Below are 26,747 nucleotides of genomic sequence, written 5' to 3' on the forward strand. Positions count from 1 at the left end.
GCATTTAATTGTTCAGGGTAATCTCTTATCCTTTGTATTTCCATGGTGTTAAGTATAACTTCTCCACTTCCATTTCTAATTTTTTAATTTGCTCCCTCTTTTTTTCTTGATGAGACTTGCTGAAGTTTTATCAATTTTTTTTTAATCTTTTCAAAGAACCAGCTTGTATTTTAATTGATTTTTAAAATCATTTTTAATCTCTATTTAATTAATTCTCCTATTTTCTTTATGATTTCTTTTCTGCTAATTTTTGAGTTTTGTTTTTCTTTCTCTAGTTCCTTTAGGTGTAAGATTAGGTTGTTTATTTGAGATTTTTCCTATTTCCTGAGATAGATTTGTATTGCTATAAACTTCCCTCATAGAACTGCATTTGCTGCAACTATAAATTTTGGATCATTGTGTTTTTTGTTTTCATTTGTCTCTAGATATTTTTTACTTTGGGATTTTTTCAGTGACCCATTAGTTGTTTAGTTCTATATATTTGTGTGTTTTTTTGGACAGTTTTTTCCCCTTGTAGTTGATTCCTGGTCTCAGCATGAAGTTTCTTGGTATGATTTCAGTCATAAATTCATGGAGACTTGTTTTGTGGCCTAGCACAGAACAACCACTCGTTATGTAGTTTGTCCTGGAGAATGTTCCATGTGCACTTGAAAAGAGGTGTATTCTGATGCTTTTGGATATAATATTCTATATATGTTAAGACCATTTGGTTTAAGGCCAGTGTTTCCTTACGAATTTTCTCTCTGAATGATATGTTCATTGATGTAGGTGGGGTGTTAAAGTCCCTGCTGTTATTGTGTTATTGTCCATTTCCTTTTTATTTGTTTGTTAATATTTACTTTATGCATTTAGGTGTATCTGTTGAGTGCGTATATATTTACAATTGTTACAGCTTCTTAGATTGATCTCTTTATTAGGTAGAGTCCTACTTTGTCTTTTGTTACAGGCAGTGGTTTAAAGTCTGCTTTGTCTGATATAAGTCTGCTACTTAGGTTTTTTTCTAAATTTCTGTTTGTGTGGAATCCCTTTGTCCATCCCTTCACTTTCAGTCTCTTTTCCTTTAGATCTTGATTGAGTCTCTTGAGCAGCATATATAAGGTCTTGTTTTTGTTTCCACTGAGCTACCCTGTGTCTTTTGATTATAGCACTCTATGTCTATATACATTTAATTGTTAATAGGTATGTATTCACTGACATTTTTGAAATTGTTTCCAGGTTTATTTTGTAGTTTTGTTTTTGTTGTTGTTCTTGTTTTCTTGTTTGGCTCTCTTTCCTTGTGATTTGATAACTTATCTCTAGTATTAAGTTTAGATACAGGGTCAAACAGGACTGAAGCGAGGCAGCAGCAGACGCAGCAGTAGCAGTAGATTCCTTTCAGTGTTTTGTGTTTGTGTCTCATAGATTTTTTAGTTTGTGGTTTCAATAGCAATCTGTCTGTGGTTATTTTAAGCTGATGTGATGTCCTCTTTAGTTTTGAGTGTATTTTAACAATCCTGCATTTTTATTCCTCTTCTATGTTAAATGTTTTTGACATCATATTCTAGATCATTTGATTTTTATATTTCTTAACTACTTTATCTATGGAAGATATTACTAATTCTATCTTTTAATCTTTCTACTGGCTTTATTAGTGGTTGGTCTGCCACCTTTACAGTGTATTTGCTTTTACCAGTGAGATTTTTCCTTCCCTAACTTTCATATTTCTAGGTGAGGCCTTTTGGTTAGAGAAGTCCATTTTCATTTCTTGTAGAGCTAGTTTCATGGTACTGAACCTTTTAACTCTGCTTGTCTGGAAAACTTTTTATCTTTCTTCAAGCCTGAATGATAGCTTTGCTGAGTAGAGTATTGGTTGTAGATTTTTTTTCCTTTCATCATTTTAAATGTATCATGACATTCCCTTCTGTTGTGTAGGATTTCTACTGAAAAGTCAATTTATGATCTTATGTAAGTTCCCATGTATGTAACTATTTACTTTTCCCTTGCTGCTGTTAACACTCTGTCTTTAATTTTAGCCATTATAATTACACTGTTTTTTGGTGTGGTCCATTTGGGTAGATTCTGTTTGGGGCTACTCTCTGTGCCTCCTGAACCTGGATGACTGTTTCCCTTCCCAGGTTAGGAAAGTTTTCAGTCATTTTGTCTTCTAATATGTTCTTTGCACCTCACTTCTTTTTGAACTCCCATAGTGCAAATGTTAGTATGCCTGATGTTGTCTCAAAGGTCTCTTGGACTGGCCTGATTTTTAAAATTCTTTCTGTTCAGCTTGAGTGATTTCTACTACTCTCTCATCTTGCTGTTCCAGTCCTCTATATCATCTTAATCTACTGTGGATTCCTTCCAGTATGTTTTTTATTTCACTTAATTGCAGTCTTCAGCTCTGTTTCATTCTTCTTTGTGTTTTCTCTTTCTGAAACTTCTCACTGTGTTTTGCTGTTCTTCTCCCAAGTTCTTTGAGCATTTTTGTGATTGTTACGTTAAACTCTTTACTGGGTAAGTTCCTTAGCTCCACTTCCCTCAGTGCTTCTCGTCTTTTATCTTCCTCCTTTGTTTGAAACATACTCCTCTGTCTCCTCATTTTGCCTAACTTGCTGTTTTTATTTCTATTTATTTGGTAGGTTGGTTACATTGCTTGGTCTTGTTGGAGTGGAATTTTGTAGGAAAAGTTCTGTGCCTCCCAGCAGCTCACTACTCTGGTCACCAGAGCCTTATGTTTCAGGAGAGCCCCCATGTGGCCTCATAGGCCCGTCTGATATGGTGGGCTGATTGCTGTGAGCGGTCTAGTTGGCACTGATGGTCCCTGGTCCAGTTGATGCTAGGCTCGGCCTTTGTGGATGCTGACTGCGCTGGCGGTAGGCCCAGGGCATGCGGGGGCTGTACCCTGGGCTTCCACGGCTCGTGCTGGTCCCCTGGTGGGCAGAGCTGGCTGGATCTGATGTGGCTGGCTGAAGCGGTTTCCCAGACGGTGTCAGCCCACAGGTCTGCAGCTTTGGGGCCAAGGGAGCCCAGCGGCTGCTGCCTGGCTGTCCACCTGGCTGGTGGGTCAGGCCAGGTCCTGGAGTTAGTGCCAGCCCTCTGGTGGGTGGAGCTGGGTCTTGGGTTCTGTGGTGATAGGGCTGGGTCCGTGGTAGGCAGGGGGAATCAAGGCACCCGGTGGTCTCTGTCAGCCTGCTGTTGGGTGAAGCTGTGTCCCTGCAGTTAGATGCTAGCCAGTGGGTCCCTGGGACTGTAACAGACTGTAACAGGTGGGCAGGGCTGAGTCCTGGCACTAATAAGCTGGAGGTAGGACTCCATAACGTTTTTTGCTGGCATTAGCATTCCTAGTGGTAGAGGGAGCTCTAAGATGTGGTTGCCACTGAGTCCCAGTTGCCTGCTTCTCCCTGGGAGGCTCTCCAAGATGAGCATGTGTGCCTGCCCAAGACAGTTTAAAATGACTGCTTCTGCCCTGTGTTTTGGAGAATGCAAATTTTGTGTGAGTTCTTTAACAATGGAGTCTCTGTTTCCTGCAGCCTTCTCTGTCCCTTGAAAGTTAGCCCCCAGCCTTCAAAGCTAAACATTCTTGGGTTTCATCTTCCCGTTGCAGGACTCCCTGGATTGAGGAGTCCAGTGTGGGGCTTGGACTCCTTGCTCCTTGGGGGGAACCTCTGCAGTTGTGATTATTCTTGTGTGGTGGGTAGCCTACCTGAGGCTATGGGTCTGGACTATACCATGTCCCCACCTCTCCTGCCTGTCTCATTATAGTTCCTTCTTTTATCTTTAGTTGTGGAAAATTGTTGCTACTAGTCTTCAGGTTTTCATGATACCTGCTCCATAAATAGTTGTAATTTTGTTGTGCTCATGGAAGGAGGTAAACTCAGGATTTTCCTACTCATCTCCTCTAGCCCACTTAGCCACCAATGTTATTTTTTTAATGCTTTGATGATAAGTAATATATATTAATCTTCAGATAAATTTTGTTTTTAAACTTTAGTAATTTACAATAGAGACAGCCTGTATTTAATTAAGAGTATGACAAATTGATTTGGTTAAAATAGAACAAAACCAGTTTCAGCAGTATTAGTTTGTTTCTTTTTAAATTATAAATTCTGTGTTTGGTATTTGCCTTTTGATCACTGATAACTTTAAGTCTTGTGCATTTTAATTGGTAAAGTTGCTTATCTCAAAGTAATACAAGAGATTTTCACAAGAACTGACCGCTTATATTGGAGAAGGAAATGGCAACCCACTCCAGTATTCTTGCCTAGAGAATCCTGTGGACAGAGGAGCCTGGAGGGCTGCTGTCCATAGGGTCGCACAGAGTCGGATACGACTGAAGCGACTTAGCATGCATGCATGCATTGGAGGAGAAGGAAATGGCAACCCACTCCAGTATTCTTGCCTGGAGAATCCCAGGGACAGAGGAGCCTGGTGGGCTGCCGTCCATGGGGTCGCACAGAGTTGGACACGAGTGCTAAGTCGGAAGTGACTTAGCAGCAGCAGCAACAGACCACTTATATATGAAATTAAGTAAAGACTAAAATGTAGACATTTCACAACAAGAGCCACTGAATATTTTGACTACATTCTTTTCTGTCCTAGAAAATGGAAGTGTCCAAGTTGGAGAATTGTTACCTTGCAAGATTTGTGGAAGAACATTCTTTCCAGCGGCATTGGTGAGTACCTTATTCCTTTGGTGTTTGATAGAGCTTTAGTGGTTTAATACTTCAGAACAGTGGCAAGATATATAAAGAGATACTGGCTAATGTTCTTTGCTCAAGAGTACCAGTTCTATCTATTCATTCTTGCAGAGTATTCTCTTTGCTTCAGAGATTGATTGGTCTTCAAAACTCCTCTGTTAGGGTATTAAAGTATTCCTTCCCTTGTGGGACTGTTAATGAAACCAAAACAAAAACTCTTAGTAATACTCTTAAAAATAACATATTTAAAGAAGCAGAAGGATATGATGTTTTGGATTTGCTTTAAACCTCAGGAAAAAAATTTGGGGCTTGAGATAGATGAAATAAGATTGTTAAAATGTTGGTAATTATTGAGGCAGGGGATCAGTAAATGGAGCTAATTATACCATTTTATCAGTTCTTATGTATGTTTGAAATATTCCAAAGAAAAAGTATTTTAATTAAAACTGTTCCTAAAATATATTATGCATTCTTTAGAATGCAAATACATTTATATGCAAATATAAATAGAAGCACACCTTACTTTAAAATAAAATATCTAGCTAAATAGAGAATAAGTAAAAAACAATATATCTTATATATTCTGTTTTAGGTTCAAATATAAATAGGTATTTATGAATATTTTCATTTAGAATAAAGATTTTTCTTTGCGTATGGATCTGCTGTTTAGAGTTCTGTCACATTTTATTTTACATCCTTACTGTTTCCAGGTTTTCTTTAAAGCAGTGAGAGGGAATTAATGATCCAAAATGGCCACCTGACTATAGCCTTCTCTTAAATATTAACAGCTTTTTAATCCTTTCTTGCTCATACTTACTTAAGTAACTTTTGTTGTAACTTAAGTAACATTTGTTGTCATTGAGTCACTATTTTTCAACCATTTTCAAAGCTTTTTAAGCTGAGTTTTCACAGGGGGGATATCTTTTTTGGTGCTCATTTGTTTAATATTTAATCAGTATCAGTTTGTACAGTATATCAGTTTTTGGAGTAGGTGCTACATTCTTTTGATATATACTACTCAGTATGAGGACAGCCATTTCTAGAAAGTTGCCTGTTAACCATGCTTTTTTTTTTTTAATATTTAAGAAATTTTATTTTAATAGTTATAATTGTTGCATTTGTCAGAATGAAATCTGAAAACAAATATGTTTTACAAGTATGTAAAACAATTGAATATTGATTTTATATTGAAAATATTAGTGGCTCTATAACATGGAATCAGATAGTTCTGTTTCTTGTTCTCCTAGATAAAGCTTAATATTTCCAACTTGTTCATTGTTTATCAAAATAGAAAAGAAAACAGTGCATTGAGTATACTGTGTTGTTAGTCAACATGTTTTATTAAGGGGAAGGATTATTACTTATCCAGTTAATTTGAGATCAGTTAAGAGAGCTTCCATTGTAATGGCTGTAAATGAGTTGGAAACCATATTTTTGAAAAATTGCACATACAAAAGAACTGTAGGAATGAAACACTAGATAGCACAGGAAAAATCCATGATAAAAATAAGGTAGAAAATTTCATTTCCAGAAACGGGGAGAAGATGGTTGTGGAGAAAAGGCAGAAACATGACCACCTGGTCTTGGGCTGTGTTAACAAACTGCTATTACATGAGCTGAGTAGAGGAATCCAAACTGTTGTTATTATGTTAGCTTTTGTAATCCTAAGGCTAAAACATTTTCCATTTACATTCCTTTTTGTAGTATCTATTTTCAGGTATTTAGTAATAAAGATATAACTTTTTTGCCCCCACTTAAATAGCTGTGTCTTACATGCATTAGCTTCCTTATTCTTAGCAGTATGAAAACCAGGAGAATGTTAAATAACTTGCAATAAAATTTGGGAGAATATTTATATTTTCTTGTTGTGAGAAAGATATCTTATAGCATGTTTATATATATATGTTTAGCTATTTAGTTAAAGCAAGCAATGTCTTATTTATGCCTTATTATTATTGAAGAGTTGACTCACTGGAAAAGACCCTGATGCTGGGAGGGATTGGGGGCAGGAGGAGAAGGGGACGACAGAGGATGAGGTGGCTGGATGGCATCCCTGACTCAATGGACATGAGTTTGGGTGGACTCTGGGAGTTGGTGATGGACAGGGAGGCCTGGCGTGCTGCGATTCATGGGGTCGCAAAGAGTTGGGCACAACTGAGCGACTGAACTGAACTGATTATTTATCTTCAGGTTTTAAACTGGTCTCTAGTGACAATTAAAATCTTATAGTCTTCTTGTAGAAAAGAAAATGATATGTTGTATTTCTTTATTTGAACAGAAAAAACATGGACCTATTTGCCAGAAAACTGCCACTAAAAAACGGAAGACTTTTGATTCAAGCAGACAAAGAGCTGAAGGAACTGATATTCCAACAGTAAAACCTCTTAAACCTAGGGTAATTCTATGACCTTTTGAATAGTATAAACCTTGCTGCTATGTGTAGTGAAAAAAAATAATTATCTGTTATGCTAATATTGAAGAGTAAGCAGAATTCTATGTCATGTTCTCAGTTTAAAAGTTATCATAGACTTATTTATTTTGAATTTCAACAAAAGGGGGACCAAAGTACTCTCCAACTACAGTGAGGTTTTTTTTTTGTTTGTTTTTCTTTTTATTGTCAAATCGAAGGTCAAGTTTAGATTTAATGACTTAGGTATTAACTATACACATGCTAGTAAGTGGTAAGACTTAAAATCTTCCGATTCAGTTGTGACTCCAGACAGGATCTAGAGAGGAGATCTAAAAATCTCTTCTCTGGGTTTTATGGAGACTTTCTTTACCCTCCTGGGTTAGCCTGTTAAGGCACTGCGTCAGCCTTAAGAGGGCAATGGAAAGGGCGATACAGTGAGGTTTTTGTAGCATTGGAGAGTCAGTTCCTGAGCTATTAGGCTGGAAATAACTGAAAAGTCTTCGCATGTTCTTTGTAACTCATTGTTCATTACTTGGCTATAGTTTATGTCTCTGTTACTAGTAGTGTAATCCATGTAGTATATAAAAGGAAAGCTATTAGTTACAAATGCTTTAGCCTAATAAGTATTATCTTGATTGATTTTTTAGCATTTGTGATCTTAGTATGCCTTCCGGGGAGAAGTTTTATCCATTGCTCAATTGTTCACAAATTGACCACTGTCAGCTTACTTTCTTCTTTGTAAAAAAGCAAGGAATCTCCTATGCTAGCTAATCTCTCCTTAATACCACCTGTCATGATATTTTATTTGCTAAGAATAAATCACATAAATACTTAGACATGTTTTAAAGAGTCATTTTAGTGCAGTAGTCAAAATTTGAGTGCCTGATTTATATGTTTTTGAAACAAACTGTTTTCAGTAGTAATAGCTTTTCCCAGTGGTACAGGAAAACATTTCTCTATGGGACAGTTAATCGTACTAGTAAAGTCCTTTGATAATAAAAAAGAAGTCAGTTCATCTTTGTTTTTCAGTCTATGAATATTTAAGGGGAGGATGGAGAAGCTTGGACAAGGTGCATACGTTATTTAGTTTTCCCCGGTAACCTGTCAGATATGTGATTATGTTAACTTTAATTAGCTTATGTAAACTAGTCAAGTCTTTGGAGGCAGTATAAAGTTTGAAAGCTGGCTCAGCAGTCAGACTGCCTGGATTTACCCCTGGCTCTGCTACTCTGTTGTAACAGGCGAGTTACTTAGTCTGTACGTCTGTTTTCTGTAAAATGGTGATAGGAGTTATCTATCTTGTGGAATTATTAGGGGAATTACAGTAAGTTTATCCATGGTGATCTCTCAGTAATTTTTTTTTTAATTGGAAGGCAATTGCTTTACAGTGTTGTGTTGGTTTCTGCCACACAACAACACAAATCAGCCGTAGCGTGTGTGTGTGTGTGTGTGTGTGTGTGTGTGTGTGTGTGTAAATCCCCTCACTCTGGAGCCTCCCCTCCCCACAGGGCTGGGCTCCCTGTGTTATGAAGCAGCTTCCCACTAGCTATCTGTTTTAACATGGTAGTGTATATACGTCAGTGCTGCTCTATCAGTTCGCCTATCCTCTCTTTCCCCTACTGTGTCCACAAGTCTGTTATCTGTTCCTGCCCTGCAAATTAGTTCATCAATACCATTTTTCTAGATTCCATGTGTGTGTTAATATGGGATATTTGTTCTTCTCTTTCTGACTTGACTCCATGTAAAACAGACTTTAGGTTCATCCACCTCAATTCAGCTGACTCACATTCATTCTTTTTTGGGGGGCTGAGTAGTATCTCATTGTATGTATATATCACAGCTTCTTTATCCTTTCATCTATGAAAGGACATCCAGGTTATTTCTTTAAAGAGGAGGTTTGTATACTTTAAAAAACTTAATCTTTAAGAAAAAGCCAAGTAAAAACTTATTTTATGATAAGTAGTTTTATTTTCTTGCTCCTTAAAGTGTGGTCAATAGAGCAGTAATAGCAGCACTGTTTTGGAAACTTGTTAAAAATGCAGAGTCTCCGGTTCCTCCCAGACATACTAAATTCGAATCTGCATGTTAACAAAATATTTGAATGAGTCATATGCATATTAACTGGAGAAACAGTATATTAGAAGATTTTAAACATTGTAGTATGGGCTTCCCAGGCACAGTGATAAAGAATTCTCCTGTCAGTGCAATAGATGCAGGAGATGTAGGTTTGATCCCAGTCGGGAAGATCTCCTGGAGGACTAAGTGGCAACCCACTCCGGTATTTTTGCCTGGAGAATCCCATGAACACAGCAGCTTGGCATGCAACAGTCCATGAGGTCAGGAGTCAGATGCAGCTGAGCACACACAAATGTCATGGTGAGGTTCTCAATACAGAAATCACAAGCAGAGTGGAGCAAAGCAAATACAAACTCCCATTTTTGGAGGAATTCAGGCGTACTCCAGGGACTACAAACAAAATATGTCTCTTTCTCCTCTCAAAGTCGCTCTGTCATGTCTGTAGCCATTCTTTCTCCAGGGGATCTTTGCAGCCCGGGGATCAAACCCGGGTCTCCCACACTGTAGGCAGTTTCTTGACTGTCTGAGCCGCAAGGATATGTCAGAGCTGCCCAAAGAAGCAGATCCAGGAGAGGCTACCAGGAGAAGAGCAGGAAGTTGCTGGGGCACCCCTGGCCTAGAAGCTGAGAACCTGCCACCTTGCATTGAGGGGTCTCCTCACCCTTAAAGGCGACTCCTTAAAGATGAGGGCTCTTATCTGAAGGTACATATCCCCCGTTTATCGCAGCAGAGGCAGGAACGGGGGTGAGCTGCAGGAACCTGGAATGAGCTGAAAGTGGAATGAGCCTGTCTGAAACTGGACAAAAGCCAGGAGGGAGGAAGTGGGAGGAGGCACCGAGATGTGAAGAGGTCCAGGGCAGAGGCTCTCAGAAAGCACTAATGGGAAAGATAATTCCCTTTCTGACGGTGAGGGGGCCACTTTACAGTGTCCTGTTTCTGAAGTGGTTAGTGTAAGAATTGAGGGAAGTATAGATGGCAGCAGCAGGCCTCCTGGACATGTGTTGTTTTAGAGAAGCAGAAGAGGAATGTCTGTGTAATCAATTTTGTTGCTTTCATAATGACTAGTTGGAAGGTTGTTTTCTTGTTTGCTATTTTTTGAAAGAATTTTTAAAAGATTGGTGCTTTTTCTTCCTTAAATGTCCTCATGTATAAAGGCAGCCATCTCAGCCAGGAGTTTCCTTTGTGGTTCTTTTAATAATAGATTCATTAAAAAGAAACAAAGGCTATCATTGTTGTAATGGGATGTAATGTTAATGTGCAGAAAGGTTTCATATTTCAACAAACAACTCATTGAAATATAAAAATGATTAAAAGATTCTTACGAAAGAACAGCACAAAATATATTTAGGAATTTAGTCACTCAGCTGTGTCTGGCTCTTTGTGACCCCAAGGACTGGGGCTCGCCAGGCTCCTCTGTCCACAGAATCCTCCAGGCAAGAATACTGGAGTGGATTGCCATTTCCTTCTCCAGTTTAGGAATAACCTTATAGTAACAAAGGTGGAAAACTTTCACAAAGAATATTTTTAAAAACTACTGAAAGATCCAAACAAACATGTTTTCTAATGGAAATATGTCACATTCTTAGATAAGTAAATCTCAGCTAAATAGAGATTTTAAGTTAAATTGTGTATGAATGGAATGTTTAATTTTTCCAGTTTAAATGTAGTTTTAAAAAACATGCTGACTCTAAATTTCAAATGGAAAAATATACATATAAGAATAACCAGAAAATATTGAAAGAGAAGCAGAATAAAGTAGAGTTAACCTTTGTTGTTTAGTTGCTCAGTTGTGTCCAACTCTTGCAACTCTTCCAAGTGTCATGGACTGTAGCCCGCCAGGCGTCACTGTCCATGGGATTTCCCAGGAAAGAATACTGGAGTGGGTTGCTGTTCCTTCTCCAGGGGATCTTCCCGATCCAGGGATTGAACTGCGTCTCCTGTGTCTCCTGCATTGGCAAGCGGGTTCTTTACCACTGAGCCACCAAGGAAGTCTCTTTACTGAATATTAAAATATTATAAAATCTCAATATTTAAAACATGAGTATTGACACATGTAGTCGAAACAGTGGAACACAGAGTTCAGAAATAGGCCCAAATGCCAAAGAGAATATGATAAAGGTGTTGTCTCGGTTCAGTAGGCAGAAAAGTCAATAAAGGGTGGTGAGGCAGCTGCATAGCTATGTTAGAAAACAAAAAATAAAGTTGAGTCCATATGTCACTCCATACATGAGGATAAATTCCAAATGAATAAAAGATTAAAAATCTTAAAAATGAATCCATGAAAGGACTAGGTAGAAACTTGGGAAATTTTTATTTTACCTTGGTGTGAGGCTGGACTTGCTAAGGGACTGCAAATATGGAGACAATGAAAGAAAAAGTAAGTTCACCTGCATTTAAAAAATAATTCTGCGTATCAGAGGACACTTAGACAAGGTTAAAAGAGATATATGGTGGGGGATGGGCGAGGCTAGTCTATAAAAAAAATTACTTGAAGTTTTTAAAAACAGAAAAAAGGCCAATAACCCAATAGATACGTTGACCAGGCTTTATAAACACACCACAGAAAAGGCAATACAAATGATTCTTAATGATACAAAAAGATGTTCGTTTTCACTCATTACAGGGAAAAAGCCAGTTAAAAACCACAGAAAGAACTGTTTTTCACCTTTCTTATCAGTTAAAAAAACAACAACAATATTTCAGTATCATACAATGTTGGAGAAACTATGGGAGAATAGGGAAATACACCCTTAGTGGTGGGTTAAATGTTTGTAACACTGACAGGCAGTTTAGCAGTGTCTGACACAATTTACAGTTGTATTTAAAAGTTGCATATAAATACAGTTGCCTAAAGTTTCTTTTTAAAATTATAACTTTGGCAAGAAGATCATTTAAGGATCCTGATAAGAGAACACTTAAAATATTTCCTTGAGTTTTGTTTTAATATATTAAAAACTGTTTTTGAAAACTAGTTTTTTTCTGTTTTGTTTTGCTTTTTTAATTTGTTTACAGCCTGAACCACCAAAGAAGCCATCTAATTGGAGAAGAAAGCATGAAGAGTTCATTGCCACAATAAGAGCGGCTAAAGGCCTTGGTCAAGTGCTGAAAGAGGGTGGCAAACTTCCCCCACCTCCTCCACCGTCTTATGATCCTGGTATATGGCATATTTTGACTGAAACTGTTCATATGGGGACAAAATACTGATTGTATTGATAGAGTTCTTATAAATTTTAAGATATTACTAAACTTAATTTATAATAATTGAACTTGATGAAGCATAATCTTGGTAAGTTTCCTGTAAAATAATGGTGACAGTCCGGGCATTTAGGCTTATAAAGACACGGCAGTGTTGAACATAGAAATGCATCATATTTTTATGTCAGTACTTTTATTTAAACTTTGTCTCTCAGTACTTTTGTAAGGCATTTAATATAATTTAAGAATTATTGTAGTAGTGTAGTGTTAGTTGCTTAGTCGTGTCCAACTCTTTCCAGCCACAAGAACTGGAGCCCACCAGGCTCCTCTGTCCATGGGATTCTTCAGGCAAGAATACTGGAGTGGGTGGCCATTTAGTATTTAATGTAATTTAAAAATTATTGTAGTAACTATTAAATGTTCCAGGAAAACATTTTAATCATGCATATTGTCAGTTGAAATGGAGTCATTCAGTAAGATTCAGATAGTTATGTTGCTTAGTTCTTTGGTATCATCTCATCTAGAAAGGGGAATTAAATAATAATTTTGCTTCTAAAAATGTATTACTCTAGTGGGATAACCACCATATAAACATATTACTAAATTTTCCCTAAATTCATGTATTTTTATATTTTCTTCATTTGGTGGGTAAAAGTTGCTTGTTTATCCTTACCAAAAGCAAGGCAAGATGCTGGCAAGATGCTATGAGATAATTGAGATACTGAAAGATTTAAAATAGCACCGTTGACATTTTGCCATTGGGTACAGAGTAGCCTCAAGAAGTAGTTATTTTAATATAGCAAGTTAGCTGCTTTAAAATTGTGTTAGTATTCTAGATTGGGATTAGTTTGTTAGCAAAGGGAAAGTTAGATATGATCCTTTATAACATTTTATTGTCGAAGAGGTTGATAAACCATTTGTATAAAGGGCCAATAGTTAATCTCTTAGGTTATCGCAAGCCATAAGGTCTCTGTTGCAGCTGTTCCTTTCTGCCACCGTTTCTAGAAGTCAGCCACAGAAAATGTGTAAATGGCTGTGTTCCAATAAAACTTTATGAAAACATGTTGCAGTCAAGCTGGATTTGGCCCATGGGTCCTTGTTTGCCAATTTTGTCTGAGCCTTAGTAATTAACTTTAATGCTTTGAGTATCTCTGGAATGTTCCATCTGGGTGTGAGTCTCTTCTATTTCTGCCTTAATTTTCTCCATGAAGTTGAATTCTCTCTTTGTTTTAGAGGTGTTTGTATATTGTATCTGATTCAACATAGGTATATTTCTCATGTTTGCATAAGTCAGAGAGAGAGAGAGTGACAGTTCTTCAGGGTATTTTGAACTTTAGAGAATTTTTTTATCTCTTGGCCCTAACAAAACAACTTCTTTGTTATAAGAGGTTTTAGATGTGTTTCACTAGTTAGCAGGACACATTTCTGATCTTGAGATGAGTGTAAATTCTAAAAAGCAAACTCCATCTCAAAAAGTAAACCTGTTGAAATAAATTGATTTTTTTGTGACCTTGCTAAGTTGTTATATTTATTTCTCCTTGCTATCTCATAGATTTGAAATCTTTTACACTGCTACAAAATTTGATTTTTTCTGGGATAACTTTAAGATTTAATTTTATAAAAAATTTTGTTTATAGTATGCATTACATTTGGGAATCCCTGGTGGCTCAGAGGGTAAAGCATTTGCCGGCAATGCGGGAGACCAGGGTTTGATCCCTGGGTTGGGAATATCCCCTGGAGAAGGAAATGGCAACCCACTCCAGTATTCTTGCCTGGAAAATTCCATGGATGGAGGAGCCTGGTGGGCTACAGTCCATGTGGTCCCAAAGAATCGGACATGACTGAGCGACTTCGCTTTCACTTTCACATTTGGGAAGCATATTTAATCTTTGAGGCATCTGCAGTTTCTTAAACTTGAATTAATTATGTTAATGAGATATATTTTTATCACTTCTTCCATCTGTTGGGACCTCTAAGGAAAATAAAACTCTATAAAGCCTTTTACACTATTTCTTGACAGCTTTTATCTAACCAAAATTAAAGATTTTAACAGATGAGCCCAGTTTTTAAAGTATATGTTTAATGTAATCTGTTATTAATAATTAACCTAGTCTACCATATAAAAAATATATGTTTGATGAAAAGATATGGTATTATAGAGGCAAAAATGAATTAACATTTTTCCTTATTTTTTTATAGTGAGGATTTATTGTTTTTCAGCCCTCAAATTTGATTCTAAGCTGGAAGAAAATTGTGATTTAGCATATGCTAGCAGGCTTTTTTTCTCAAATGTCTTTACTAAGTTCCTATAAGTCAGGTTGGGTGGTTATAAAGAAACGAGTTTTTGCTTCGCAAACATTGTTTTTATGTCTTAAGTTACTGTTTATAAAACTTATAATTCTTTATGACTCATTTCAAGTATTTTATTACTAATCTGTTTCTTCTGTTTTAGACTATATTCAGTGTCCATATTGCCAGAGAAGATTTAATGAAAATGCAGCTGATAGACATATAAATTTCTGTAAAGAACAGGCAGCACGTATTAGTAATAAAGGCAAATTTTCTACTGATACCAAAGGAAAATCAACTTCTCGGACACAGGTAATCATTGTAATCATTCCTGCAAATAAATAATGAGGTGATTTAAGTTCATGGTTTTGTGTTTGTTCTTTACAGAACATTTAACTACAGTTTTCTCACCCGCTAAAATTTACATATTAATGTTCAAGGATTTAGTAAGAAATTTGAATGGCTATGTGAGAACAAAATTTGAAGTAGACTTGGGTTAGTAAAGACTTAAAAAACATACAGATTAAAAGAGGTATTAGGGAAAAAGAAAGGGTTAAAAATTGGTATAGTAGATTGAGAGGAAACTAGAGGGGTTAGATGAGTGAGAAATTGGTATTAAAAATTCACGTTTGAAAATCATGTGAATAATGAATATTTTCATGTGATATGAGTAATATTTCATGTGAAATGAGTAACACATTTCAGGAAATGAAAGCATAGGTGCACATCCAGACCTCTACTTTTGAACTTTTAGGCAAAAGGGATGTTAATATGTGTAAACCTTTATTTCTTCACCTGTGAAGTAATCTGCATAACTATTGTGAGAAACAAATGAAATGATGTATGTGAAAGCAGTTAAGAGAACCATAAATCATAAGATAATTTTGTAATGTGTACTTTATTTTTGCACTACTGTTGTTTTTTTTTAAGTATATTGTTATGTAAAAACTTTGACAGTATTATACTTCTAAGCAAATTTTATTTTTCACAAAGCTTTCGTTTAACTTTTTTTTTTGGACTGTAAATTTAGCAAGTGGTAATAATCAAATTCACTTGTTACTTATGAATAAAATATTGGATAAAAAGATCCCATTGCAATTGAGACCTCTTTGAGAGAATCCTGCTATTGAATTTCTGTAAATACTATTGGAAATAGAGCATATGATTATGGAGAAAGCACAGCAAACAAAACTCATTTTGAAGAATTTCCAAAACAGATGGCAAACAAAGCTTATCTTTTAAATAGTTAAAGAACACCCTAAAAGATTTTTAAGAATAAAATAATAGAGCAAGGGAAATAAAATAGGATGTGTATATTTCAACAGCGTGGTGCCAAATGATTCATAAATGTAAAATCCAGCTAGTTTTTAGTTCCCACCTTAAATTTTCAATTCTGATTCCATGCCCAGTGATGTATATTTATTTCAGTCTAATTCCATATTTTCTCATTGTGTTCACTTGTTTTTGAGTAATACTGTACCAAGTACTGGATCTATATTAGTAAACTAAGTAGAATACTTTTCCTAAAAATGCTTAAATGCTTCCTTATCATATTTAGTGACTCTAATCTGGTCTTATTGCAGCCCACTACAAATACAGTAAAGATCAGGTTTTTGTAGTTAAAAAAAAATTCTACCATTCAGTTAAGCTTTCATAATTCTTCATTAGGAATTTTGTCAGGTTCAAGCCTGGTTGTATTAAAGTAGACCCAGGAAATGCCGTGGCATTACAGGCCAAAACATGGCATCTAATGTATGCTGAGTTACATATTGTTATTTTAAAAGAACAAATTAAATAACCCATGCATAATTTAGATCCTGCATCAGATTAGGTTAGGCTGAGCTACCTTATGAGTTTCAAGCAACACAGTAAGTATTTTGTGTTTAGGAATTTTCAGTATTCTGATTGATTCTTACTTACCCTACTTATTCTGAAGTAGTGAAGTTTTAAGTCTGAAAATGTGCCTTTCAATTGTTGATAATGTTTTCTGATTATTAAAGGGCTTTCTATTCTCTATGGAAAATTAAGTATACATGTATATATTCTAAAAATTATCACCATAGTTAATATTTTAAATATTTATCTCTAAGCTCTTATTTTTTACAACACTTGTACTCTGACTTTTTTCTTATAGTTTTCTCCAGTTATTTTTTTTTTTTTTTTGGTAAATTATATGCAGAAAAAAATGCACAGCACATAAATTTATGTGTAACCACAGGAGCATTGAGAAATAGACTATTCTTAGTGTTACAGAAGCCTCACTGCACTGTTTCAGTCCCAGTATGTAATGTTCTCCCACTCTCAGCCCCAAGCATCTTGAAGTAGTCACTATTTTGATTTTACATACAATCAATTTTTGCCTTTATTTATAGTCTCCAGACCATGATGATATTTTTATCTATGATAGCTTTATAAATACTTTTCTTAAAGTGTAGTTGGTTTTTACCTTGTAGCTCATCCAGCCCAGGATTTCTCATGATGTGCTCATTTCTCATGATGTAGGTTAAACAAACAGGGCAACAGCAGACAGCCCTGTTTTACTTTCTCGATCTTTAACCAATCCATACAGGATACTAACTGTTGCTTCTTGACCTGCAAACAGGTTTCTCAGGAGACAGATAAGATGGTTTGGTATTCCCATCTGTAAGAGCTTTCCACAATTTGTCATGATTCAAACAATCAAAGGCTTTAGCTTAGTCAATGGAACAGAGATAGATGTTTTTCTGAAATTCCCTTGCTTTCTTGATAATCCAATGAATCTTGGCAGTTTGGTCTCTAGTTGTCCTCTTTCTTTCTTGAACCCAGCCTGGACATCTGGAAGTTCTAAGTTCATATAATGCTGAAGCCTAGCATGCAAGATTTTAAGCGTGACCTTACTAGCATGGGAGATGAGTGCAAATGTCCAATGGTTAGCACATTCTTTGGTACTGCCGTTTTGGAACTGGGATGAGTATTAACCTTTTCCAGTTCTGTCACCACTGCTGGGTCTTCCAGATTTGCTGACATGATGAATGCAACACCTTGATGGCATCATCCTTTACGGTTTTGAATAGTTCTGCTGGAATTTCATCATATCCACTAGCTTTATCAACAGTAGTTCTTAAGGCCCACTTGACTTCACACTCCAGAATGTCTGACTCTGGGTGACTAACCATACCATCGTAGTAATCGGGTTCATTAAGATCTTTTTTATACAGTTCTTCCATGTATTCTTTCTATCTCTTCTTGATCTCTTCAGTGTCTACTAGGTCTTTACCATTTTTATCCTTTATTGTGCCCATCTTTGGGCTGAATGCTGCCTTGGTTCAAATAAATAAATACCTTCTCCCATTTTATCAGAAATAAAAAAGTCTTTGTGAACATGAATATTTTACCAAGGAAATGTATTAGGTTTGTGATCTGTATAAAAACACATGAAATAATCACCTCCCTAATACATGGTAAACAAAACATGTATTGAGTATAACTGTAAAAATAGACTTTGTTCTTCTGATCATTAAAATGAATTTATGCAAAATCGTTGCTAGCTAGAGTCATCCTGAATGCCTAGTAGTAGAATTTCAGCTTGATGTGTAGAACTGATAAAATACAGCTCAGTAAGGAAGGAGTCATATTATCTAGGTCAGGGGAACAGCCAGTTACTGAGAGATATATGAGTATGTTTTAAACTAGAGGCATTCAGAGTGGTATGAGAAGTCAGTAAAGAAACTAACCTGACTTGTTCTGACGGAAAGTAATAGGAAATACTGTAGTAGATAGATACAGCTGGGCTAGATTCTCATCAGCTCAGAAAACCTGACCAAAAGACTGAGTAAAATAATAGGAGGTCTAATACAGAGCAGAAAAACAAAGCACTTTTTGAAAGAAATATTCTGCCTTTTTCTGTTTATAAGCCATTAAATTAATATAGAAATTCCTAATATATACATAGAAATCCTTATTCCCAGTTTATAATGCTTCAAGGGCTCTTCCTGCCTAAAACTTGACCTCTCAGTGTATATTGTTCTGTTTTGATAATTAGCAAAATGTGAAAGAGTCACCAACCTGTTTCTTAATCCAATTTTATTGACTGTAGTTTTAGTAGGCATGCCTCTAATATTTTGACAAGTCTGTGTTAGGTCTTGTTTTCCATAGTGTTAGTTTTTAAATCTTTCCTAATATATTCAATAGTATTGATATTTTCATGGGAAAGACTGATACTACCAGAAATACCTCTTAGGTTTTCTAAGAAACAGTGTATTTATATGGCTCCATATACATTTCCAAAGTCTCCTAGTCATTTACATTTGACTGACAGTTATTGAAGGTTTTCTAGTTGCCAAGTGGTTAAGAAATGGAAGTTTCTGGCATTATAGTGTCAAATGTGCTTGTTTATGTGTGTGTGTATGTGTGTGTGTGAGACCCGTTTATAAGATTTATTTTTGTAAAAGGTCAAATACTGAATTTTGAAGAGTTACAATGTGTGATTTTAATGTTTGTGCTTAGCCAGCAGTTTTTAATAGCAGAGCATCTTAAATTTTATACTGATAATAGGTTATAAATATGATTTGATTTTTATTTATTTTTTATTTTTTTCCATTTATTTTTATTAGTTGGAGGCTAATTACTTTACATCATTGCACTGGTTTTTGTCATACATTGAAATGAATTAGCCATGGATTTACATGTATTCCCCATCCCGGTCCCCCCTCCCACCTCCCTCTCCACCCGATCCCTCTGGGTCTTCCCAGTGCACCAGGCCCGAGCACTTGTCTCATGCACCCAACCTGGGCTGGTGATCTGTTTCACCCTAGATAATATACATGTTTCGATGATTTGATTTTTAAAAGTTGGACTTAAAACCAGTTTCTCTCATAAAGTCCTAAGAATAGGGCTCAAGTACACAGGCAAGCACAATAATCACCTTATAGTTGGCAAACAGGGCGAGGACTGAGACAGTATGAGTCTTAATTCCTGCTCTGTTAAGTGGGTGTAACCCTGGGCAAGTTTACTTCTTTATATTGGGGTGGGTGATCAATAAGATGCTTTATATTCAGTAACAGAGAAGAATTTTGTTTAAATAAGAGACAGTAAAACAAACTTGATGGTGATATTTCTCTGTAGAGAAAAAAATGAGAATAAATGAGATAAGCTGAAATACCGTATCTTTTCTCAGCCCATATCCCATTCATGTAACATGCTCTGGTGAGGTTAATGAAGAATTAGCTCTTTGTTTTCACATTGGGGCAACAATCCGTTAGACAGCTATTTAAAACTTGTTCAGGCTTATATGTGCTCTTAGGAATTTTCATCAGTAAGATATGTGTCTGGATTATATATACGAAATATAAAACCATACCAAGGAACATACAAAAATCTTGACCTTTAAAACCACACCACTGAGTGAGCATCTTTGGGTGGTTTTAAGTTTTTCTAATAATATGGTTGGCATTTAAAATCTTAACATTGAGGAAATTTTTTCCATTTGATCCATTTTGTTTTCTTTGAACTGGGAAAAGTTACTCGCTATTTTAGCAGCAGAACATCTGAGCCAGAATTTTAGTATGCCAATTTGGAGAAGGAACATTTCTTGGGTAACTTCTCTCTAAGGTGATATGTTTTAACCTACTCTTTCTAAATTTGGATAATTTGAGTAGGTGGTAAAACATATGACACATTTAAGGGAATGTGTGCTTTTGAAATACTGGTTTGTAATCCATAATCAAAATGTGATGTTGATAAAACATTGTGTTTTCATTGTTTTAGTATAAGCCGCCTGCACTTAAAAAGTTAAATTCTCCTGGGACCACCTCATCAGGATCATCACGATTACCACAGCCAAGTGGCACTAGCAAAACTGTTGTGGGTAATGAGATCTGTAAAATAACTTGATTTTTTTTTTATTTTAACATCAGAATCGGTAGAGAAGGAAATGACAGTATTCTGTTTTGGATTATTTAACACTAGGTTTATTAGGAGTTGATGTGGAAGATAAGTAATTATTTTGGGTAAAAATAAAGTAACTTTCAGTAGCTTATACTTTAGATGTTTTGTAGTCCTTTTTTAGCGTAAATGTCTGTCCTTGATGTAGTTACCGATATATCATCTCTTCAGAGTAGTCAACCAAAGTCCTTTTCTTGATTCTTTGACCACAGTATTTTTTCCCCTTGTTTCTGTCTATACCTGTCTAAACTTGATAATTATCCTTAATAGGCAAATATTTAATGTTTTAAAGAAGATCTTGATTGCTGAAGTGTACCTTCATTTGTATGTAAATTGTAAGAAATAAGTACAGAAATTAGAAATGAAGGATGCTGTGTGTTGTTCCATAAAAATTTTACTTAATTTTGGATTTGATCATTCATTTTGATTTTTTGCCACGAAGATTTATTGCCACGAAAGCATTGTTTTGTCAGGTGCTCTGGTTAATGTGATTTTTCTTTTTCAGAGTGTTGTTAAAACTAATGCCTTTTTTATTAAAAGGTGCTCCCTCAGCTAAAGTGTCTTCAGTTGGCAGCTCTTCGGGAAACAAACTTCAGACCTTGTCTCCCTCCCATAAAGGGATAGCAGTCCCTCATGTAGGGTAAGTCTGTATGGAACTTCATCTCTTAGTGATGTGTATATTCACACATGCCTGGTACTAAGGTTTTGTTCTATTTAGGTAACATGGAGTCACACAGAGTCAGATACGACTGGAGTGACTTAGCACACACAAGCACATACACAGTTGGCTTTTTCATTAATCTCAATTTTCTAAGTTTGTCTTTTAATATATTGCTGATCAGGAGCTTTCACATTGCTTTTAAGAGTCTAAATTAGTATAACCAGTTTGGAAGAAGTTCTGGTGGCATTTATCAAGAGCCTTAAACATTCACATTTTCCATTTCATAGTTTTAATTCCGAGAATCTAGTCTAATGAAATTACTTAAAATACAGTAGACCTTTTATACTAACAATTTTTTTTAAGCATGTATCAGGCACTGTGCTAGACGTTTAACATTATTTTTATTAAAACCACCCCACTGCCATAGGAGGAGAGGATCAGAGAAGCAAAGTAATTTGCTCAAAGCCACACAGCTGTCAAAGAGTTGGTAGCATGATACAAATTGACCTGTCTTTGGTGATAAGCATCAGTCTCTTTACATATGGTTTTATTATAATGTAAAAAAAAAATGTGTAGCTATGTTTGAATATCAAATTGTGAAAATCTACAAAGTGATACTATACAATCATAAAATATATATAAATTTTAAAAAGATGAGTCTACTGTTATTGGAGAAGTAGGTTGGCTATAAACTCCGTGTATACTTTGATAGAAACTATAACAATTTAATACTATTTATGTTTCTATAGTTTTATGTATATGCTTTTTAATAAAGCAGCATAATTAAGCCTTCAGCAATTATTTTATTGTGGGAAAATTCATTGATAACACTAGAGTTTTTAATAGAAATCTTTCTATTCTAGTAGAAACTCACTTTTCATTTTGATAAACAAGAAAACTAAGGGATGGCCATATGATTATTAGAATGTAGCCTTATTCTTTTATTTTTTACAGATACTGTTTATAAAGTTGGTTTAGGAAGCCTGACACATTATTTTCAGAGCTAGAGTCTCAGTTTGGTTTTTATATAGGAAAAAATAGGATGGTATCTTTTTTTTTTCCATTTATTTTTATTAGTTGGAGGCTAATTACAATATTGTAAGGATGGTATCTATCAATAGAGAGTAACTGCCTTTTGTTTCCTAATTTGGATTACATATAAAGTGTTTAAGATCTAAAGATAGTTTATTGTAATTATCATTGTAGAAAAAGAACAAGATCAGCTAACAAGATCTGGTTAGTTAAATGATTTTCTTTTTGTCATGCTTCCAAAAAAGAGAGACAGGCTATCCTTAAGAAAGAGACAGGTTATCAGTAGAACAGCTGGTTGAAAGTAAAAGGTTCTCATCTTCCAGTGCTAAAAAAAAAAAAAACTTATCTGATTTTCTTTTTATAGCTTCTCTACTGAGTTGACTCATTAGGTACGTAAATATAGAAATATCAATATGTTTTAAGTTTATAAATGGGGGTTTCATTTATGGTTGACTGAATTATAGGCTGGTAATTTTTTTAGTACCTTTCCTATCATACTGGTAATCTTAACCAGTTGGCACTATTAAGTTATACTGACACTCTTTTTAAGGGGGCATCTGAAGCTGGCTGGTAAAATGGAAAGGGTTACTGAATTTTGGATTAAAATACTAGATTTCTAGATCCTACTTTACCCCTAACTAGTAGCTACCTGACTTAGTTCTTATCTGTTTTCTCCTTCTTGCTCTGACAACTTTAAGTCTGCTTACACCTTGACAGCTGATGAACATTTGTTAATCTTTAGGAGGAAATTTTTTTACTAATGAGAAAAAGCTTTGGGCACAAGAATTTTAAAAGTTGTGCACTGCTATAATGCTATAAAGATTTAAAAATTTTTGTTTGTCCCTTGTTAAACTGTCAGACATGACTGTTTAAATCTCATTTGTCCATACTATATATGATGCTTATGTGTTAAAGGACTGTTTCTAACTGCTGGAAAGAGAGTGGCAATGTATGCTTCTGACCAATATATTACTTTTTTTTTTTCTTTAAGGCCAATATATTACTATGAGTTAATATAATTACTGTATTAACTGATAGCAATATGATTATTATACTGAATAGAATCATTCATAGCTGTCAGAGCTCATTCCTTTTTTAGAATTACTGAGGTAATGGTTTGTTTCTTTTCCTTACTAGATTATAAAATCTGTGATGGCAAAGCTCTGTGTGTGCTTTGCTTACAGATGTAACTACAAAATGTAGTATAATGTTTGGCATACAGACACATGAATTTTTCATGAATATATGAAATAATAGTGAGTCAATAAATTCAGTTCCTGATTTGTTAACTTTTTGCAACATCACAGAATCATGGTTCTGGTACTTGTAAGGTAATTACTTGAGGTTTGTATGACTGTTCTTTTGTCTTCATACTGAAAAATTGAAGGCAAAAAGAGAAGGCGGTGGCAGAGGATGAGATGGCTAGACAGCATCACCGACTCCGTGGGTCTGAATTTGAGCAAACTCCAGAAGATAGTGAAAGACAGGGAAGCCTGATGTGCTGCAATCCATGGGGTCGCAAAGAGTCAGACATAACTTAGTGACTGAACAACAACAAAAATGATTATCATGATTTTTATTAACACAGATAAATCAGAATTGAGTAAAGACAGGAATAAGACATCTAGAATTAAGACATCTGGTTCAAGAAGTTGAGCATCTTTTAAGATTAGTAAAATGAGTCATTTTGGTGGTTTGAAATTATTTAAAGTCAGGTGTGTATAATCTTTATTGTGTCTGCCTGCAATCATACATATCAGTGATCTATAATATTTAGCATATATTGAAATCACACCACAGAAAAATTTACCTTTTTACTTGAAAAAATTCTCATATGTTTGATAATTCTAGACAACCTGTGGGTCAGCTGATTTTAATAGAATTTTTTAAAGCAAAATACACTCTAATAGAAATTTTTTTCTTGTACCAAAAATAGTTTTCTTTATTCCTAGAGATATTAGAAGTATGATGAAACCCAGAGTTTTAAATAAATATTGCTATACTTGAATTGTGTCAGATAGTTTACACAGTTGTACCTTTAGAATTATGTTGTCTTAATGGTTAATTACTAACTTAAATGGATATTTCAGCTGATAATTTTCAATAGTTGAAGTATCAAATTGCAGAGATTTACTTCTGTTCAATTGCTCTGAGAACTAGAAGTTTACTTTGGAGATAGGATATAGTAGGTGTGTTAAAAGTAGAGAAACAGTGCAGGTAAGGAGCATTTTTTTTTTTTTTTGGATGAAAAAAGAAATTGGTTTCTCATGCTTTATATTAACAGGAGTGAGGAATGAATGTCTAGGTTTTGAGTATATGTTTGTATGAGTGGAAACAGGCTTTTCTTATAAGCCAATCTTTTGATGTGTGTGGTTTGTGTGTACCATTATTTAGATCTTTATGAACTTCTCTGACTTTCATTATTGGTCTGGAAATGCCTCAACCTAAAATTGCACAGTTTGGCTTCCTATGTGGATAACAATTATTTCAACTGTTAGTCTAAGGAAGCTCACTTTGCCATGGAATTGAGTTACTATGTTATCTGTATAGAACTTAATCAATGAGTTTAGGACCAGAAGTATAAGTATGGAAGGCTTTGAAACTTTGAGAGCCTCGAAACATCATAGCTGTAGATGTCCACAAAGACACAAAATACCTCTTGGTAAGATTGATCCCCAAATTATTTTAGAAGTCGTCTTTTTGTTTTATCTCTTCTGCTCTGTTATAGTGTACAGGACTGAGTGGCTTATTTCCTAAGAATTCACCCATGGTGTCAACAATAAACAGGGACCTTTCCTAGGTTAAAGTTTATCTCAACTCAGAAATAGATGGATATGTTGCCAAATACTTGCTGCATTGCCAAAAACACTCATTTAGCAATGAATATTGGAAAGCCTGCTGAAGCATTGTTCCTTTCTAGATACACTATTCATATCATGGCAATTACATACAGCTAGAGATAGTCCTTTTAAAAACCCTGGGTCTATCATTTATATAAATGTATCAGCTTGACAAAATGTTATGTATTTTTGTCTTGGACTATAAGATAGTGATTTTGATCATAACTCTTTATGGTAAAATTTTAGATCATCATTGAAATCTGCCTTTCATTTAGATTTTCAAAAATTTAAAATACTGGCATCCTCTCAAGTATGGAATTTTGATGCTTTAGAGTAGGTGATCTTTTTGAACTATGGTCTGAGGGCCAAATCCTGCCCAACAGTTGTTTTTATTGGAACATGGCTGCACATGGCCAGTGGTAAATTGTCTATGGCTGCGTTCATGCTATAGTTGCAGAGTTGAGTGCGACAGAGACAGTATAGCCTATAAAGCCTGAAATATTTACTTTTTGGCTTTTTATAGGAAAAGTTTGCCACTCCCTGTTTTAGAACGGGTAAGTTGAAGGTAGGGATTTTTATTTATTTATCATTTATTCCCAAAGATGGAATTATATGGACTATCTAAGAAGTTAGACCACATATTAGTGTTCCAGTTAACCAAAGGGTATTTTTTTTTAACTTTCATTAATCCATTCAAACACATTTCTGTGACTGAATTAAAAGAATAGTAACATTAAAAGTATACTTCCATGTTGACTCTGACCAAATCTAAATACCAATGTAAGGATATATCCTTGAACTTCATATGGGAATTCTGTGTTTTGTATGTCAGATGGGAATTCTGTTTTGTATATCAGATTGCTTAGTCTACACCAAATTTGTCCTGTGTAGATGTGCTTGGTTGGCTTTAAAATAATGTTCCTTCTTTTCTTTAACAGCAGCAAGACTGTTAAATGAACTTCTTTATTCCTGCCTAAATCTTTTAGACCTTTCATGTAGCATTGTCATTACTGAATTGGACCCTTTGAAAGAAAAATAGCATAGAGGCACTCTGAAAACATTGATGTTGATAGTTCTGTAATGATTACTATCACACTGAAATTACAATTCTCAAACTTTGTAAATAAGGTAAAAATATAATATGGTAGATTTTTCATTGTTTTTCTCTAAAATTTATTATCAGAGTAACCCCAGTTGTAGATAGATGTATAAGCTAAGTATTAAAATCACCAGTGGTGATGTTTTTCATAACTTGCAACATCAAAGACCCCTGAGAGCAGGGCAAAACATATAATAGAGAATTCCTGCTTCCTTTACTTGTTTTATTCACTTTCTTAAGTCAGTTATCGTTGGTTTGCAAGAACAAGAAACACAGCAAGAAGAAACTTCGACCAAAGAGCAATCAGTTGGGTTTAAAACTTAAAATTCCTTTTGAAAATATGTCTCTACTTTTGCAAAGAATTCAGTTTCTTTCCAAATATCCCTTTATCTTGTTGCTACTTTGACTTATTTTTAATGCTACTGAAGGAAGAGGGACAGAAAAGAAATGGTTTAATAGAGAAGGAAATGTGGATAAAGAGCATTCTTGTTCACTAAAATAAATGTGAAAATGGTACATGAGAGCTGGTCTGGATCCAAGTCAGTTTAGG

At 35.2% G+C, this 26,747-nt stretch overlaps 1 protein-coding gene and 1 non-coding gene across 3 annotated transcripts in view; one reads left to right on the forward strand and one right to left on the reverse strand.

Annotated features, from left to right (window-relative positions):
- Nucleotides 1–26,747, forward strand: part of ZC2HC1A (zinc finger C2HC-type containing 1A) — a 49,846-nt gene that overhangs the window by 11,019 nt on the left and 12,080 nt on the right. For both annotated transcript variants that reach the window (XM_020894107.2, XM_020894109.2), the window contains exons 2-7: nucleotides 4,576–4,649; nucleotides 6,952–7,068; nucleotides 12,172–12,313; nucleotides 14,807–14,955; nucleotides 20,389–20,488; nucleotides 21,106–21,205. In XM_020894107.2, coding sequence (XP_020749766.2) covers nucleotides 4,576–4,649; nucleotides 6,952–7,068; nucleotides 12,172–12,313; nucleotides 14,807–14,955; nucleotides 20,389–20,488; nucleotides 21,106–21,205 — 682 coding nt within the window. The remainder of the gene's footprint in view (nucleotides 1–4,575; nucleotides 4,650–6,951; nucleotides 7,069–12,171; nucleotides 12,314–14,806; nucleotides 14,956–20,388; nucleotides 20,489–21,105; nucleotides 21,206–26,747) is intronic.
- LOC139038525 (small nucleolar RNA SNORA26) lies at nucleotides 7,379–7,501 on the reverse strand. The gene has a single exon (XR_011491570.1). It is a non-coding gene; the product is annotated as a small nucleolar RNA SNORA26 (small nucleolar RNA).

This window comes from Odocoileus virginianus, chromosome 15 (genome assembly GCF_023699985.2).
Source record: "Odocoileus virginianus isolate 20LAN1187 ecotype Illinois chromosome 15, Ovbor_1.2, whole genome shotgun sequence".
Taxonomy (NCBI): domain Eukaryota; kingdom Metazoa; phylum Chordata; class Mammalia; order Artiodactyla; family Cervidae; genus Odocoileus; species Odocoileus virginianus.